The sequence below is a fragment of the Dasypus novemcinctus genome, chromosome 4 (assembly GCF_030445035.2).
Source record: "Dasypus novemcinctus isolate mDasNov1 chromosome 4, mDasNov1.1.hap2, whole genome shotgun sequence".
NCBI lineage: Eukaryota > Metazoa > Chordata > Mammalia > Cingulata > Dasypodidae > Dasypus > Dasypus novemcinctus.
The window spans coordinates 77,839,793-77,856,004 of NC_080676.1; the positions used below are offsets into that span (position 1 = coordinate 77,839,793).

General features: G+C 40.8%; 1 protein-coding gene across 2 annotated transcripts in view; it reads right to left on the reverse strand.

Moving 5' to 3' along the window:
* Positions 1–16,212, reverse strand: part of PARP14 (poly(ADP-ribose) polymerase family member 14) — a 54,475-nt gene that overhangs the window by 31,581 nt on the left and 6,682 nt on the right. The window contains exons 3-7 of one of the 2 annotated variants that reach the window (XM_004467154.5): positions 15,388–15,421; positions 10,946–11,194; positions 8,489–8,725; positions 1,304–3,537; positions 113–349 (exon numbers count right to left, since the gene is read on the reverse strand). In XM_004467154.5, coding sequence (XP_004467211.2) covers positions 113–349; positions 1,304–3,537; positions 8,489–8,725; positions 10,946–11,194; positions 15,388–15,421 — 2,991 coding nt within the window. Of the gene's footprint in view, positions 1–112; positions 350–1,303; positions 3,538–8,488; positions 8,726–10,945; positions 11,195–15,193; positions 15,422–16,212 lie in introns of both variants that reach the window. The other variant, XM_058295686.2, reaches the window with a different exon arrangement.

Sequence of the window (16,212 nt, forward strand, 5' to 3'; positions counted from 1 at the left end):
GGCAAAAATGCGACATTATTACAGAAGAGAAATAGGGTCAAATCCACACTATACTAACAGGAGAGTCCAAAGGGCAGCCGAAATTGTTTGGAGAATTTAAAATAGCCCCTACCTTTAATGAAGATGCGTTGCCATTTCTCCACTCTGGAGCCACCACGTGAAGCACGTGGTTGCAGTGCAGATCACAGCCACTGGTGGTGAGAACTGTTCCCACATCTATGACCAACCCTTGTCCAGCTGTGGTCAATTCCACCTGGAGCTTCGGCCCAGCTTTTCTCAAGAGGGCCTGGGAAAGGGGCCCTCGATTAAGCTCAAGCTCCGAAGAAATGGAGTTAACAACAACATCGGTCTTAAAGACAAAACCAACAATGGGTTTCAAATTCTAGCAATGAGCACGCATCAAAGATTCCTATATTTGAGCCTCAATGGGGAACAACTAAGACGATTAAGGTTTCAGAAGCTAATGTTCACTGGAGGCACAGCTGTGGCCATGCCAGTTATAAAAACGCAGGAAAATATCTCTACAGGTTGGTAGGTAGGTACTGCCCTCTCTCCACCCCATGCTCCCATCACCCAGTGCCCCATTCCCAGGAGCCCCTCCTCCGTAACTCCCCACAATTAAAGGAGTAACACCTGGTCAGCAGGGGACTTCCAGACCTTCCTTCTGATGGGTGCTGTTCTGATTGGTTAGAGCCGACACCAAAAAGGTTGTTAAATACATTTTTAAAAACGTACATCCCTGGCAGGTCTACAAGAACTGTCCCAACATAAAACCACGTTCCTCCTCAGGTCCACTTTCCACTTTCCCTTCCCACATTTCTTTATCAACTCTCCTTACCGGTGTGGAGTACCAGTGGCCCCTCAGACTCTGGCCCCATGCTCACCCCACTCGACTCTGCTGTCGAAACTCCTGTCATCTGCCTACCCCGTGCTCTAATTTTCTGTATCTGCTATCAATAAAGTTGACAGGAAATTAACCTTAGAATTGCCACAATCTGGCAGGTATAAAAGCACCGAAAAAGTGGAATTGTGTAAATGCAAGGTATTAATATTGTTTTCACATTTACAGGAAATCTAGATTTCTAGTGGAAATCTGAACATTCCCACAAATGGTCAACCAATCTCTGCTAGTAAAGGTCTTGGTGAAGTAGCTCAAGGATCATCTGTTTCAAGGCTGGGATGGAGGGCCTGGAAGTCTCTCCCTTATTCTCAACGTGTTCCTAACTTTCCTTTGGCTGTGGCAGAACAGGCTGCCTGGAGGTCACAGTGCCTGGGGGTGGGTTCTGGGAACAGGCGCACTCACCTTAGCATCCTGCACATCTCCAATCACCAAATGGATCCTCAGGCCTTCTGGGGACACCAGAAGGCTCCTGTTTGCATCTTCTTTCAAGTGGGGCTGGGCCCCTCCTGGTAAACTGGGTAGGGTAGCATTGTCAGGCTGTGCGTCTTTAAAGAGAGTTTTCACAGCGTCAACAAAGGCCTCCACCGTCTTCTCAGCTGAATCCACAAGGTAAACGTTTTTCAAGGTGCGCCCACCCTTGTGGTACTGGAAGTTTTCCTTAATGGCCAAAACAATGGTCTTCACACACTGGGGTAAGGGAAAGCCAAAGACTCCGGAACTAATCGCTGGGATGGCTATGGATTTGTACTTGTGTTCTTCGGCCAAGTCCAGACTTTCTTCCACCACTTTCTTTAAAAGGCGCTCACACCTTCCGGCCTCCTCTTTCTTCCACTGGGGCCCAACCGCGTGGATCACGTGGTGGTACGGGAGCCTTCCTGCTTTCGAGATGGTGGCATTGCCGGGCCGGATGGTGCCCTTTCTCTTCACTATCTGGTCACAGTCGGCTTGGAGCTCAGGGCCAGCTGCTTTTGAAAGAGCAGCGGCAAGGCCCCCGCTGAGCCTGAGTTCCTCGTTTGCTGCATTGACCACCACTTCTGCAGGAAACCTGGTCAAGTCGCCCTGCTGCACAGTCAGCCAGACTCCAGGGGCCAACTCTGCCTGAGAACAGCACTTTTTCCCGTCAGTGCTGCCAGTCTCCTTTTCTTGCAGCTCGATAAAACAACCAAAGAGTCGTCTGACCTCACTTTTACAATACCGGGCTTTATCCTGGAAGAAGGAACTGGCTCCTGGCTTATCAATGTTGACGCTTTTAATACACACTGAATCCCGGATTTGCTCCACAAGGCTTATTCCCTCCAGTACTTCAGTCTTTGAGCCAGTTAGTAAAATGCCCTTCTGTTTGTTCTCAGGGTTGAAAATTACCTGCACATTTTTCTTCTTTACCTGTTGCCAGAAGAACTTCTTTTCTGACCTTAAGTAATCAAAAACTAAGGGAGGTTTCACCTCAACCCATCGCTCTATTTTCATGTTTTTGTCTATGAAGTCAGAGAGGGCGTCATAGATCTCACTGACCTCTCTCACACAGCCTGCAATGATGACCTCAGCTGTGGTTTCTGAACTCATCTCCTCAATTATTACAGTTTTTGAGGAGGAGTTAAATTTCTTAATCCAATTGCGAGTTAGCCCTTTCCATTTCTTCCCTTTAAGAATTTCCCTGTCTTCAATTTCAACACGTTTATAATTTAAGGCACTGACCATTTGCTTTTCAGCTTCTAACAGCACTTCAGAAGACGAGCTGGTTAGGAGAACAGTTGTACCCTCTAACTCATAAGTGGCAAGAATTTTCTTTGCCATGAAAAGAGATTTGGAGAATTCTGCACAGTCTACCTGCTCCAGAAACTGGCAAACCTCAGGGGGGAACTGAATGTTTTTCTGAGCCATGGTGTGCACTTTATCCTGAATTTCACACTTTACCTTATACACGTTGGCACGGAGTCCTTTTAAGCACAGGTACTGAGTGGCTGCATCATAAGAAATCTCCATCTCCGGGCACTCCTGGAGTAGACGCTCCTGTACGTCACTGCAGCACAAAAGAAAGTATTTTCCTGGAGAAACAGCCACTTTTTCCTTCAGACTTTGCTCTTCCCTTCTAATTTTCTCAGTGATGCTTTCTATTAATCTGTTGACTTGTGGCTCCATGAATTGTACATCCTCCAATTTCCCCACTATAGTTATCATCTCCTCCTGCACATCATACTCAAGCAAAATCCTGTCATCTTCTAAATCATTTTTTATGGCATCCCACACTATTGTATTAACATGAAACAGGACGAATTTATAGTTAGATATGATGTCCATAAATGCTCTGGAAACATCTTCACTCCAGGTCTTGATTCTTCGTCTCTCTTTACTGATTAAGGTGGCCGCAGGCCTGATGGTAACATCACAATTGAATTGGGGCCATACGAGCTCACAATGACAGCGTCCCATTTCACCATTTATCTCCTCAATCAGATGCTGCTTCTTCTGTAAGAACTTCCATATAGGAAGAGCCAGTGACTTTACAAGTGGTGCTGGAAGCTTGATCAAAGGCTCCTCCTTTCCATACAAGGCTGTGCCCAAAGAGGTGTAGTATGGGAACACAGAAAGTGGCATTTTATTGAAGACAAGTTTCTTGGTCAAGATGTTATCTAACACTTAAAAGAAATAAAAAATAATTTCAGTGTGATAGTTTTCAAATGAATACAAATGTTTCTATTCTAGACAAAAAAAATCCTAATGTTTGTTGAACTTTGATTTTACAACCTATTACTGAAAAAACAGCACTGCACTCAAAGTGCTCAAACATAAATTGATACATAACCGTGCACAGGTATTCCTTATTTAATGAAAGAATTACTTTCCAGCCAAAATTACTCTATGATGAAGTTCTGTTAAGTGAATTCTATTTTCTCTTTTTCTGGTGTTACTGCTATATCATAACCACGTTAGAAGAAATAGATATGAGTTTGGTCTTGAGTATGGGGAAATATAGCGACTATTTTGGCATTCAAAGTGAAGCTCATCCAAATATCGTGCTGTTTCTTCTTGTATGGTCCCACAATTTTTGGTTTCATAGACGATTTAGATTCCATTAATACTTCTAATAGGAGGAGCATAATAATAATTACTATAGCTTATCATATGTCAGGCACTATCCTAATTCTTTACACGTATTTTATTTGTATAATCTTCACGGCAACCTTTTGAGGTAAAGACACTGTTTTGCAGACTTTCCCCCTTCTAGAAGCCGAGCCGCCGCAAAGTGGTGGTGCCGTGTGGAAGCCGAGGCTGTACCTCTGCACGGCCCCTCCAGCCAGCCGGGAGCCTCCGAGGACGGCAGCCCCCAGGCCAGCGCCAGCAGCAGCCCATCCGCCTGCACTTGGCTCACGTGCTGCTGCGCCTCGGCAGCTGGTCCGATGGCCCAGATGGAACCACTGCAGTTGGCGTGGCTTTAGGTCCTGCTGCTGGGCACACACTGGGCCCTGCCATCACTGGGGGCTTCAGTGGCGGGAGGAAGGCTGAGCCCTCGAGGCCTGACAGCCCTCACCAGGGCCCCGGGAGCCCCGCCCGCCTGCCAGCAGCAGCAGCAGCAGTTTGGCCCTCGCCACTAGGAGATGAACTAGTTTTTGGAGTGTGCCAGAACCAGGGTGACCTTAAGCTTTGCGAGGTGCCGAAGCAGTGCAGATTTGCAAATGGAGTAACCTAATCAAGAAGCTGAAAATGAAGAAATGGAAAATCTGCTCTTGCGACCAAGCTAATTTAGTGTAAAACTATAACTGATAGTGAAAAGTATAAAGTGTAAAACTAGTTAAACCTCTCCTCTATCAGTAATCGCTTTCCTACTTCAGAATCACAGTGGAAGAGGGTGTTCTTACTATACAGAAATCCACTGAGATGGTATAGATTTGGGGGGCTGCACAAATATTTGCATGGCTTCTTTAAGCCTTTGCTGTGATGTCATTATCTGTGAAATAGTTAGAATAAAGTGATTTTCTTAAAAAAAAATTTTTTTAAAGACACTATTATCATCATTCCTCTTTTATAAATGAAGAGAGTGAGGTTGACAAGGCTAAATTACTCCATCAGGGTCACACAGACTATAAATATCTGAGCTGAGTCCCACCAGCACGTCTTAACCCCAAAGCCCATGCTTTGGCCCCTGTACTCTGCCCAAATCAAGATGATCCTCAAGGTCATCTGAGAGCCCAGCCCCAAAGATTCTGATTCAACAAGTCCTGAGCTGGGGGCTGGAAACCTGCACCAACCTTTTGTCCCTATTACAATCCTCTGCCTGCAGCTTTTACTGGGACAGCCCCTCCAGTGGGATGTGCGAGGGCACGCGTTTGTGTGTGTGTGTGTGTGTACTCTTATCTGTCATCGTCCAAATTCCTCCTCATTTTGTCTTAGTTGTTAGAAGAATTCCAAGAAGAAAGGGAATTGGAACAATGAACTCCGGTAATAATCCCTTGGAAAGAAGTTAAAAAGAACTTCACTTTGTGTGTGCTTGGCTTCTAGAGCTGGAGCCAGCCCTAATGGGAAGGACAGGTGCTTCTCAGGGACTCAAACACACATGGCTTCAGATTCCCAACAAGCGCCTGTACAGGCTCTGAGGCCTGGGGCAACACCAGTGACCACGTGCATGTACAGAGCACTCACCTGTGCAAAGAACTTTGCAGGTATTTTTTTTCATTCAATCCTCACAAAATTCCTCTGCAGTAAGTGGCAACATGAGCCCCATTTTGCAGATGAGAAGTTTTGGTGGGATAAAGTAACTTGCCCCAAATCATGAAGCTAGTAAGTAGAAAGGCCAGGGTTTGCATTCAGGTGTGTCTGACCTGAGAACTATCACAGATGCCACCTAAAAGTGCTAAAGGTCCCATCCTGTCTCCACTTCTGTAAAGAAAGAGTAAACTCTTATCTATCTGTGCAGGTTATCAAGATGGTTTAGTGAGGTGCCATGGCAGAAAACATGGCAAAAGAGTTCATGTACAAGAGTACCCCCTCCTTAAAAAATAAATCAGATTTTGTGATGTTGAACCAAACAATTTCAGAGTAAAGTGCCTCACTTATTCCTCTCAAATAACTTACAATAAAATAGAATATTGCTTTTTTTTCAAAGAAGCCAGACACAAAAGGACAAATAGTATATAATTTCACTGATATGAAACAATTAGAATAAGCACACTCATAGAGTCAGAATCTAGAAGATAGGCTACCAGGTGTTAGGATGGGGGTAGGGAATAAGGAATTAAGGCTTAAAAATGTACAGAGTTTCTGTTTGCAACGATTGGAAAAGTTTTGGTAATGGATAGTGGTGATGGTAGCATAACATTGTGGAAAGAATTAACAACACTGAATTACATATTTGAATGTGGTTAAAAGGAGAAATTTTAGGTTATATATTTATGGTTCTAGAGTAAAATGTTTTTTCAAAATCCATGGAACTGCACAACACAAAGAGTGAATCCTAAATTAAACCATGGACTATAGTTAATAGTACAATGATAAAAATGTGCTTTCAGCAACTTAACAAATATTCCATACCAATGCAAGGTGTTGGTGATGGGGTGCTATATGTGAATCCTGTATTTTATGCACTATTGTTCTCAAAACCCACAACTTCTCTAATAAAAAATACAATATTGTTAAATAGATCCTGTTTTAAAACATGCTTTGTCTAAAATTTGCCTCATTATAGGTGACCCATTGTAAGTGGTGAAATATCTCATGCTATAGGTGAATCGTTGATTGGGAAAAGGTGAAGGTAAAAGCATAGATATGAAGCCAGATTACCTGGGTTAAAATCCTGGCTCTATCATTTGCCAGCTGTGTAACCTCAGGCAAGTTACTTCACCTTTCCTGGGCCTCAGTTTCACCACTTGTAACTTAGGGATGATGATAATCACAATGTTCACAAAGCACTGACTGTGAACGGATGCTGTAGCACCCTGAAGAGCTGTGCAAATGTGAGTTATAAGAAGGAGCAGCTGGAAAGATAAGAGGAAACTCACTGTAGCTCAGATAATGGAGTCCAGGATAGGAGTGCATTTAAAGGAGGGGTGGGGAATGGGTATATGAGAATCTCTTATGTTTTTTAATGTAACATTTTGCGTGATCTATGTATCCTAAAAAAAAAAAAGATAAAAAAAGAATATTAAAAAAAAATTAAGAAAAAAAAAAGGAGGAGCCATGGTCAACATAGACAGTGCAAGGGGTCAAGGAGAAGAGGAGTCTTTGGGAGTGTACAGTACTGTGTACAGGTGTAGCTCTGTCATAAAATAAACCTCAACATAATAGTACCTATCGTTAGGCATGTACATGAAAAGAGACATTCTTGTGGACGTACCCAACATGCCCATGACCTCAAGATGTCTGAAAGCCATGACGCTGTCCACTTCCGTCATAAACGGGGAGGTTAACTTCTAGAGAGGATGGCTTCATGGAGCTCTTCCCCTGGGCCCAAGACCAGGCTAAGGGAGATTCCAAGAAGATATGACAGAAGCTACTCTGTTATTACTTTACCTGGGAATAATGGTCTTTCATTCCGTTTGAATCTAAATCATACCTTGACTCCCTAAAAGCCTGATGGCTGAAGGGAGGTTTCTCCAAGTGCCCCGATGAAACAATTTATCTTAAGTTGAGACATACAACAGGATTCTGTCTCATGTCCCCCAGCGAATCCCAGGCACAATGTTCCTTCATTCTATAAGAAGTCTGTTTCCCTAATTTCTACTCCTCAGCCATGACCTCTGAACCTCCGTGGAATCTCCAAGCTGACTTCGCACATGTCTCATAATACCGGTAATCTATGTCTACAAAGCCCTCAGTCTCCCCAAGGTTCATTTGAACATGGTTTTCACAGGGTCACTCCAACCATTATTCACATAAGCATTCACTGGTCATGTGAAAGAACCCCTATTAATTTTTTTTTCCCGAGATATTGGGAGCAGGGGATTAAACCCAGGACCTCGTATGTGGGAAGACAGCACTCAACCACAGAGCCACACTGGCTTCCCTGAATTGCTTTTATCATTTGTTTTGCTTGTTGTTTGTTTCTGTTTTTTCAGGAGGCACCAGGAAACAAACCTGGGACCTCCCGTGTGGGAGGCAGGAGCTCAACCGCTTGAGCAACATCGACTCCCTCCATTAATTTTTAAATGATGAAAATGACAAGTGAAAAGGGATGTAGTGACACTTTATAGAAACTATCTGTGTATCTGAGTATTTCTTTACTTAACCTCACTGAAATTAATCTGAGGATTTCTACAAAGTATACTGCTAAAACACAGGTTATCTCTTCTTTTAATACAGCATTGAAAAGATTCTAAGCATGATACACACTTCTCAAGTCCATCATAGGTAGAGACTCATGAGAGAATCTCCTTGTATCTTTCAAAAACTTGATGTTGCTGTCTCTAAAGTTCAAATAACCGGACTCAGTAAGCATCATATTCCAGATGAACAAGATTACCAATTGGATTTCCAAAGAAATATATGCATAAATTAATAAAATACATCAGAATTCAATTGATAACTGTTAAAATCTGCTAAAATGGCCTAAATTTTGCTATGTATGGTTTATAAAATCAGGATAATAGATATTACCTTTTCCGTCAAAAAATTCAATCAGAGCTGAACTCTCTTCCTGAAAACATTGAACATTGGAAACTCTTCCCCCTCCATTATTGGGATTTTCAAAGAAAAGTTTTAAATAATAATCATCCACACCAGGTGGCAGGTTTTCAACCCTGATTGTTTTTGTCACTTCCAGAAGTCTTGGAGAAAGCTGAAGTTGCTTAACTGAACGATGGTTGGTACAATCATCAATAAATTTCATGATATCTACAATTTAAAAAAAACCAGAAAATATTATCTCACTTTTATATTATACAGAAGAAACTGCCTGAATATTAATTAAGCTGAAGGGGAGAGCCGAGCAGTCAGTGTTTAGATTCAAGAGTTTAATTCCTGCCCGAGAATTTACAAGTTAAACCTCCATCTCTGAACAGCAATGCACACGTTATATGACCACCTTAGCCAAATTACGGCCCTGTAGCTTGTTTCCTTGCCTCCAGTCACAGCCCTCTCCAACCCACCTTGACATTGCCATCTGAGTGCTCTCTCCACAATGCAAATGTTATCGTTCCAGTCCTTTCTCACATCCTTCAAAGGTTCCCCATTACCAGCAGGTATGGTTCATACTACTTAGGCAGACTTAAAAAACCTTTCCTTAGTTGGCTCCAAACAAATTTTCAAGCATCACATCTGGTTATTCCCTGCCATTCATTTTATTTCCATGTTGCCACAAAAATTAGCCATGAGTTCTGAAAATACCATTCTCTTTTGCCTTTGTATATACAATTTCCTGTGCCTGGAATGTCTTTTTCCAGTTTAAAAAAAATCCTGGGTCTGTCAGGAGTCAGGTCAAATATCTCTTTTAAATAAAAAAATACTGATGGCAAGGTCATGACGTGATAGGCACTGTCTTAGGGGGTACAGAGATGAATATGACAAATCCTTGCCCTCAGGAAAGTCACTGTCCAGGAGGGAGGAAGTCTTGAAAGCAAGCAAATTGCCAATTGTGGGATCAAATGAGGTGGGAAGACTGATATTGGGAATCAGAGAAGAAGTCCCAGAATAACAGGTCTCTGATCTGGTTTTTGAAGGATGATGAGAGATTGACCAAATGGATGAGGGAAGAGACACTTCAGGTGGAGGGAACAGCAGTGGCATGAAACAACATAGTGTAATTTGGACCAGTTGACTGGAACTTCTGGAAGGAGTAGGTAGGACACAACTCCAAGTCACCTGTTTGGGCCCCTCTTACTTGAATTCCCCACAGTGTTGGGAAAGACAGCTAAGTGAGGCAGCTTCTCTTCTTGTACCTCTAATATTCATTTACACATAAGTTTCCCTCCATGTCCCCAGACTATGGAGTTCCTCAAGTGGAGGTACCCACAGCACCTAGACCAGGGCCTGCCACAAAGTAGATGCTTAACAGTTTTGATCAACAAACTTAAGAATTCCATTTTGTTTTACCTTAATAAGAAAGCATAATAAATTTGAAATAATAACAGCTCTCTTTGTTGAGTCCTTACTATGTCTCAGGTACTATGCTAAGTGCTTTTCAAACATCTTATATAATCCTCATAGAAACTGTATTAGGTAGGTATTATTATCTCCATTTTATAGATGAGAAACTGAAGTACAAAGAGGTATAACTTTGACCTACTTTATATAACTAGTTAAATGGCAGAGCTGGAATTTTGACTTCAAAGGCTGTGCTCTGAATTAACCACTTCACTGCCAAGACTATGGAATACTGAGGACTGGGAATTAGACAAATTCCTTGTCTTGGGCAGAGCTGACTCTACCTAATCATAGAGATTATCTACAGACTCCTGTTAGTGACCTTAAAGAGCACTCATTTTATGCATCACATGCTCTAACTCATCCCTGTCTATGTGAATGACCAAGAAAGTACTAAGGAAATATATGGTAAAGGTATAAGAGAACAAGCTGTGAAGAGCTAGGCTGCCTGAGTTCAAATCACAGTTCTTCCTTATTACATCTCCATGTGCCTCTTTCTCCTCAGCTGTAAAATGGGGATAATAAGAATACTCTCATATTTTTGAAAGGAACAAATGAATTAATACATGAAATGAGCTTAGCTCAGTGCCTGACTTATAGTAAGCACCATATGAGTGTTTGCTATTTTTATTCCTTTCAATAAGTCTAATTTCATAACAGAACAATACTTCCCAACACATGTGAAAATGCTGATTCCTCTACTTGTAATTACTTGAATAACTTTAGACTTTAGATATAGGCGTGTTATCACACACACATATAAAAGAACTCATATAACAAACATACCAAAACTTTTCAAAACCAATTGGCTTCTCTTTCAAAAAAAAAAAAAAAAAAGCATGTATGTTAACCTGAAGTACCCGCCTGTGAGTTAGTAGAAAGTCAAACTTTCAGAGCTGTTCCATTAGCTGAGTGTCCCAAATACCAAAGTATGGTACAAAGATTGGCAAATGAAGCATCATTTGGTTTTACCTATATGTTTTTTAAAGGTAACTACAGCAACATCAACATCTCGTATTATTTCCACTTGAAAGTCATCAGTGCTTGCTGACAGGCCACTTAAATTCTCCACCAACAAGGTTAACATAATGTCAGTCACATTTTCCTTGAAATTTTCAAATGCAACCAACAAGGGAATATTTTCACATTCTTTTGGGTTATCGTCCATATTTTCAGATGTTCTATTGAGAGAAAGTTTGGAGTCCAGTTCTTCTGACAAATCTAATTATAGGGAGGCAAAAGAAATACAAGATGTTATATTTATCTTTCACAGTCTTAACAAAGTAAGTTATCATAAGACACTGCCCTCTTTTCCTCCCAGAGTCTTGGCTACCTAAATTAAAATAGATCTTGGGCTCCAATACCAATCTTGCTCAAGCTCTTCCAAAAACCAGAACAGGAAGGAATGCTACCAAACTCATTCTATGAAACCAACATCACCCAAATACTGAAATCAGGTAAAGATACTATAAAAAAAGAAAATTACAGAACAATTTCTCTAATGAATATAGATGCAAAACTCCTCAACAAAATACTTGCAAACCAAATCCAAAAGCACATTAAAAGAATTAAAAGAACTATACACCATGATCAAGTGTGTTTTATCCCAGATATGCAAGGGTAGTTCAATGAAAGAAAATCAACTAGTGTAATAAGCCATATTAATAAATTGAAGAAGAAAAATCACATGAGCCTCTCAATTGATGCAGAAAAGGCATCTAACAAAATCCACCATCTTTCTTGATGAAAACACTCCAAAAGATAGGAATAGAAGCTTCTCAACATTGGTAAAGTGCATATATGAAAAAACACAGCTAACATTGTACTCAACAGTGAAACACTAAAAGCTTTCCGACTGAGATAGGGAACAAGACCAGATTACCTCCTCTCACAACTGTTATTTAATATTGTGCTAGAAGTTCTAGCTGAGCAATTAGGCAAGAAAAAGAAATAAAAGGCACCCAAATAGGAAAGGAAGAAGTAAAACTTGCGCTATTTGCTGATGATACGATACTCTATATAGGAAATCCTGAAAAATCCACAACAAGGCTACTAGAACTAATAGTCAAGTTCAGCAAAGTGATGGGATTCAAAATTAATATGCAAAAATCAGTAGTATTTCCATACATTACTGATGAGCAATCTGAGGAGGAAATTAGAAAAAAATTCCATTTATAATAGCAACTGAAAGAATCAAGTATTTAGGAACAAACCTAACCAAGGACATAAAGGACCTGTATTCGGAAAACTAAAAAACATTGCTAAAAGAAACCAAAGATGACTTAAATAAACGGAAGGACATTCTGCATTCATGGACTGGAAGACTAAATATTGTTAAGATGTCAAATCTACCCAAATTGATTTAATATTTAACACAATCTCAATCAAAAGCCCAACAGCCTTTTTTGCAGAAGTAGAAAAGCCAATTATCAAATTGGTTTGGAAGGGTAACGAATAGCCAAAAATGTCTTTAAAAAGAATGAAGTTGGAGCACTCTCACTTCCTGACTTTAAATCATATTATTTAGCTATAGTGGTAAAAACAACGTGGAACTGGCCTAAAGATAGACATATTGACCAAGGGAACCGAATCGAGAACTCAGAAAAAGACCCTCATATTTATGGTCAAGTGAGTTGTTGTGTGTGTGTGTGTTGGTTTGTATGTTTGTTTGTTTTGAGGTACCAGGGACAGAGATTGAACCCAGGACCTCATATGTGGGAAGCTGGTGCTCAACCATTGACCGGCATAGGCTTGCTGGTCAAGTGATTTCTGACAAGGCAGTCAAGTCCACCTCGCTGGGCCTGAACAATCTCTTCAACGAATGGTGCAGGGTGAACTAGATATCCATATCCAGAAGAAAGAAGGAGGACCCCTATCTTACAGCGTACACAAAAACTGGCTCAAAATGGATCAAGGACCTAAATATAAAATCCACAACCATAAAACTTCTAGAAGAGAATGTAGGGAAACATCGTCAAGATCTGTGGTAAGCAATTGTTTCTTAAACCTTACATCTATCCGAAGCACAAGCAACAACAACAAAAAATAGATAAATGGGACCTCCTCAGAATTATACACTTTTGTTCTTTAAAAGGCTTTGTCAAGAAAGTAATCTTGCAGGGCGAGTCAAGGAATGTTGCTATGAAAATGACAGGAAATTAAGCAATAGTGCCAAGGACTGGTCAGATTAAAGAAAAGGATGGCAGATACAGAGAGAAAAAGGAGTGAGCTCCTGTCATACTGAATTTATGAGGTGATACGGAGGGCCTGGAGTGAAGAAGGAATAGATGAGAAAGACTTAAAAAATAATTGTTAGGTTTCTGTGACCAACAAATGTGAAAGCTTTTATTAAAGGGAAATACGACTGAAATTTTTAGTAGATGATAGACAAACTGGTTGTGTACTTTAAGAGCAATTAGAAAGCCAGAAGAAGGCACTGGTTTGGGGAGGAAGATGACATGTTGGCTCTAATATACTTTCCAAATGGAATTTAGACACAAAGTCTAGAATTTAGAAGGGAGTCCAGCCTGAAGATATAGATTTGGAAATACCAAAATTCATTAACCACAAGTGGCAGTGAATTTTCCTTCTCTTGCCCTTCTCTCTTCTCCAGGATCTTCCAATTGCTGGCTTCCACTTTTCAGGTCCGGTTCACCTAAGCTTAGTCTGGAACAGGACACTGATTCAATGCTCATGTCCCCTGACATTGGTGTGTGCCTTTCTCTGTGCTGTCAACTCCTGCAGACTGCTCAGTTTTTAGCCTTCTGCTTTGGGTTTCAGGCATGCTTTGTGCTTTGTTCATGGTGCAACACCCTCTGCTTTCTGCATCCCTGAGACCTCAGGTCTATTAGGTCTATTAGGTAACTACGCTCCAACCTCATTTTGCTGGGTTCTGAAAACTGTCCACCCCATTCCGATTAATTTCAAGAGTCTTAGCCTAAGGCCTATTGTCAGAATTCAGTGTCTGATCAACTACTCAAACAACGATCTCCTCTTCCATTTCTTTAAGGACAGTTTAAAAGCTTGTTGAAAACCACCCCATTTCCTAGCTAGTTATTATCATTAAAGTCTGGTTTAGGTAAAGACCAGTTAGTAAATGTGTCTAAAATCTTCAGGACAATGAGAAGTTCATTGGTGGAGTGGGGCTAGACAACTCTCTCTGAGAATATGCTTTCGGGTTATAAGCAAATCTGAAAAAGCTCTAACAAACCAGTTAACAGAGATGCAGGGCAAGATACATGAAACCATAAGAAATAAAGATTTTGTTAAATTCTGCATCAGTGAAAGTGGTACAATTATAAACACACAAATGTAAAACTACTCCCTGATTTAAATTTGAACTTGCATATACAGCATTCAAAGTGTCTTCTAAGAAAAAGACAAGAATCCAAGGGATTACAAGAACAAACATTGGGATCTGGGTGAACTGTCCAATCTGAAGAATTGAAAGTAGGGATGACTAAAGACATCCAAAAATTCTTATCCCAAAAGAATCTGGACTTCTTAAGAAAAGCACACATACTAGATTCTATAGTTTACTGGTATATCCTTATTAGGTAAAAAATAATAATCTGTATGTCAGTAGTTTCACCAAGTAAAGGCAGCTCTCATTCTAGTACCATTTTCAAAAAGAGAAAGTTGCAAAACACTAAACATGCTCTCAAGGCAACTTCTATTTTAGAATATAATATTTCACAAAATTTGGGAATTCTTTTTTTCTAAGATTGGATACATGTATCACTTTATCTCTTTTGCTCAGCTCATTCAGCATAGTTCATCATCTCCTCCCCCTTTATAATAGCATGCATAATCACAAAAACTAGTCAATTATTTAGGAAATAGCAGGTGGCACAACCAGCCAATGCCCAGACCCTAGTTAAGGAGAGTCCACAATAGCTACAGGTAGTTGACCATTTCCCATAGCAGAAAGGACAAGAAGAGCTGCTCTAGGCTGGAGAACTGCATTCGTACTCAGGAAACTTCTGTCCACACAGCGGTCACACCTCCCTGTTGTGGCTCCAGAAGACAGCACTCTGCACAAAGCGTTCAGGAAACCATCCCCAGCACCCACTGCCATGTCATATCTCTGCTTCTCGATGGCCAGCTGGCATGAGTGGGCTCTAAACATCAGTTTGTCACCACCAACCAAGCACCCACTTGCCCTGCCCTCAAATGCAAAGTGTCTCCCAGTCCCCACAGAGAAGCTCCCACCCTTCTGACCTGAGCTCCTAAGAGCTCAAGAGGTTTCCCCAGGGTTCCTCAGAGTATGCAGATGATGAAGCCCAAGGCATCTCCACGCTGAGCAAACCCTTCCTGGTGGAAGTCAGGAAGGAAAGGATGACTTTCGCAAGTTTCTTCTTTAATAAAATAAAAGCAAAACTGCTTGGTGAATTCCAGAGTCAACTCAACTTTACCTGGTTTCTTTGTATCATCTTTGGTCCTAGATTCCTAAAATCCAAACAATAAAGCAGCATTAATAAATTACTAATAATTTCTTTACATTAAGAAAATGTCCCTGGGACCAGCTTGAAGATGCAGTTTAATCGAAATGACAATGAAAGGATCTGGCAATGAAGCTGTTGAATGCATCTGGGACATGTGGTGGCATATAGTGGTCACAACAATCACTGGTAAAATGAGTCACATGACAAATAAGAATAGAAGAAAAAACTTAAAAAAAGAAAAAAAATGAGTCACATGTAACAGAAACCTTAACTAACACCAGGTGTCTGAGGTAACAGTTTAGATTGTCAGAGAAACAGGTTAGCTTGTGATTTTCCCCCATCTAAAACATACTGGGTGTTTACTACATATTAAACACTGTGACATGTGTTTTATAGAGGTCTTCTCATTTAATCTCCACAACCATCCAATGAGGTAGGTACTATTACTGTCCCATTTTACAGTTGAGGAAATTAGGTATGGAAAATTAATTAATTTACCCACAGTCACACAGCTAATAAGCAGTGGAGCCAGGACTCAAACCTTGGTGATCTTACTTGAGAGCCAGTCTTATCCCCTTTGTATTCACCTTAATTATCTGTTCTCCAATCCCCAACGAATAACTTCCCTTCCCACTAGAGCTTCTCTTTTCTGGATGATTCAGACTCTCTTCATTTTCTTTTTTGTATCTATCACTGCAGCTTAACTTCAGTTATGCAGCCACACCAAAGCGCTATACTTTTAAGTACAGAAAGCAATGGGCAGACCAAATAAGGGAATTTTAAGACACCTTCAAA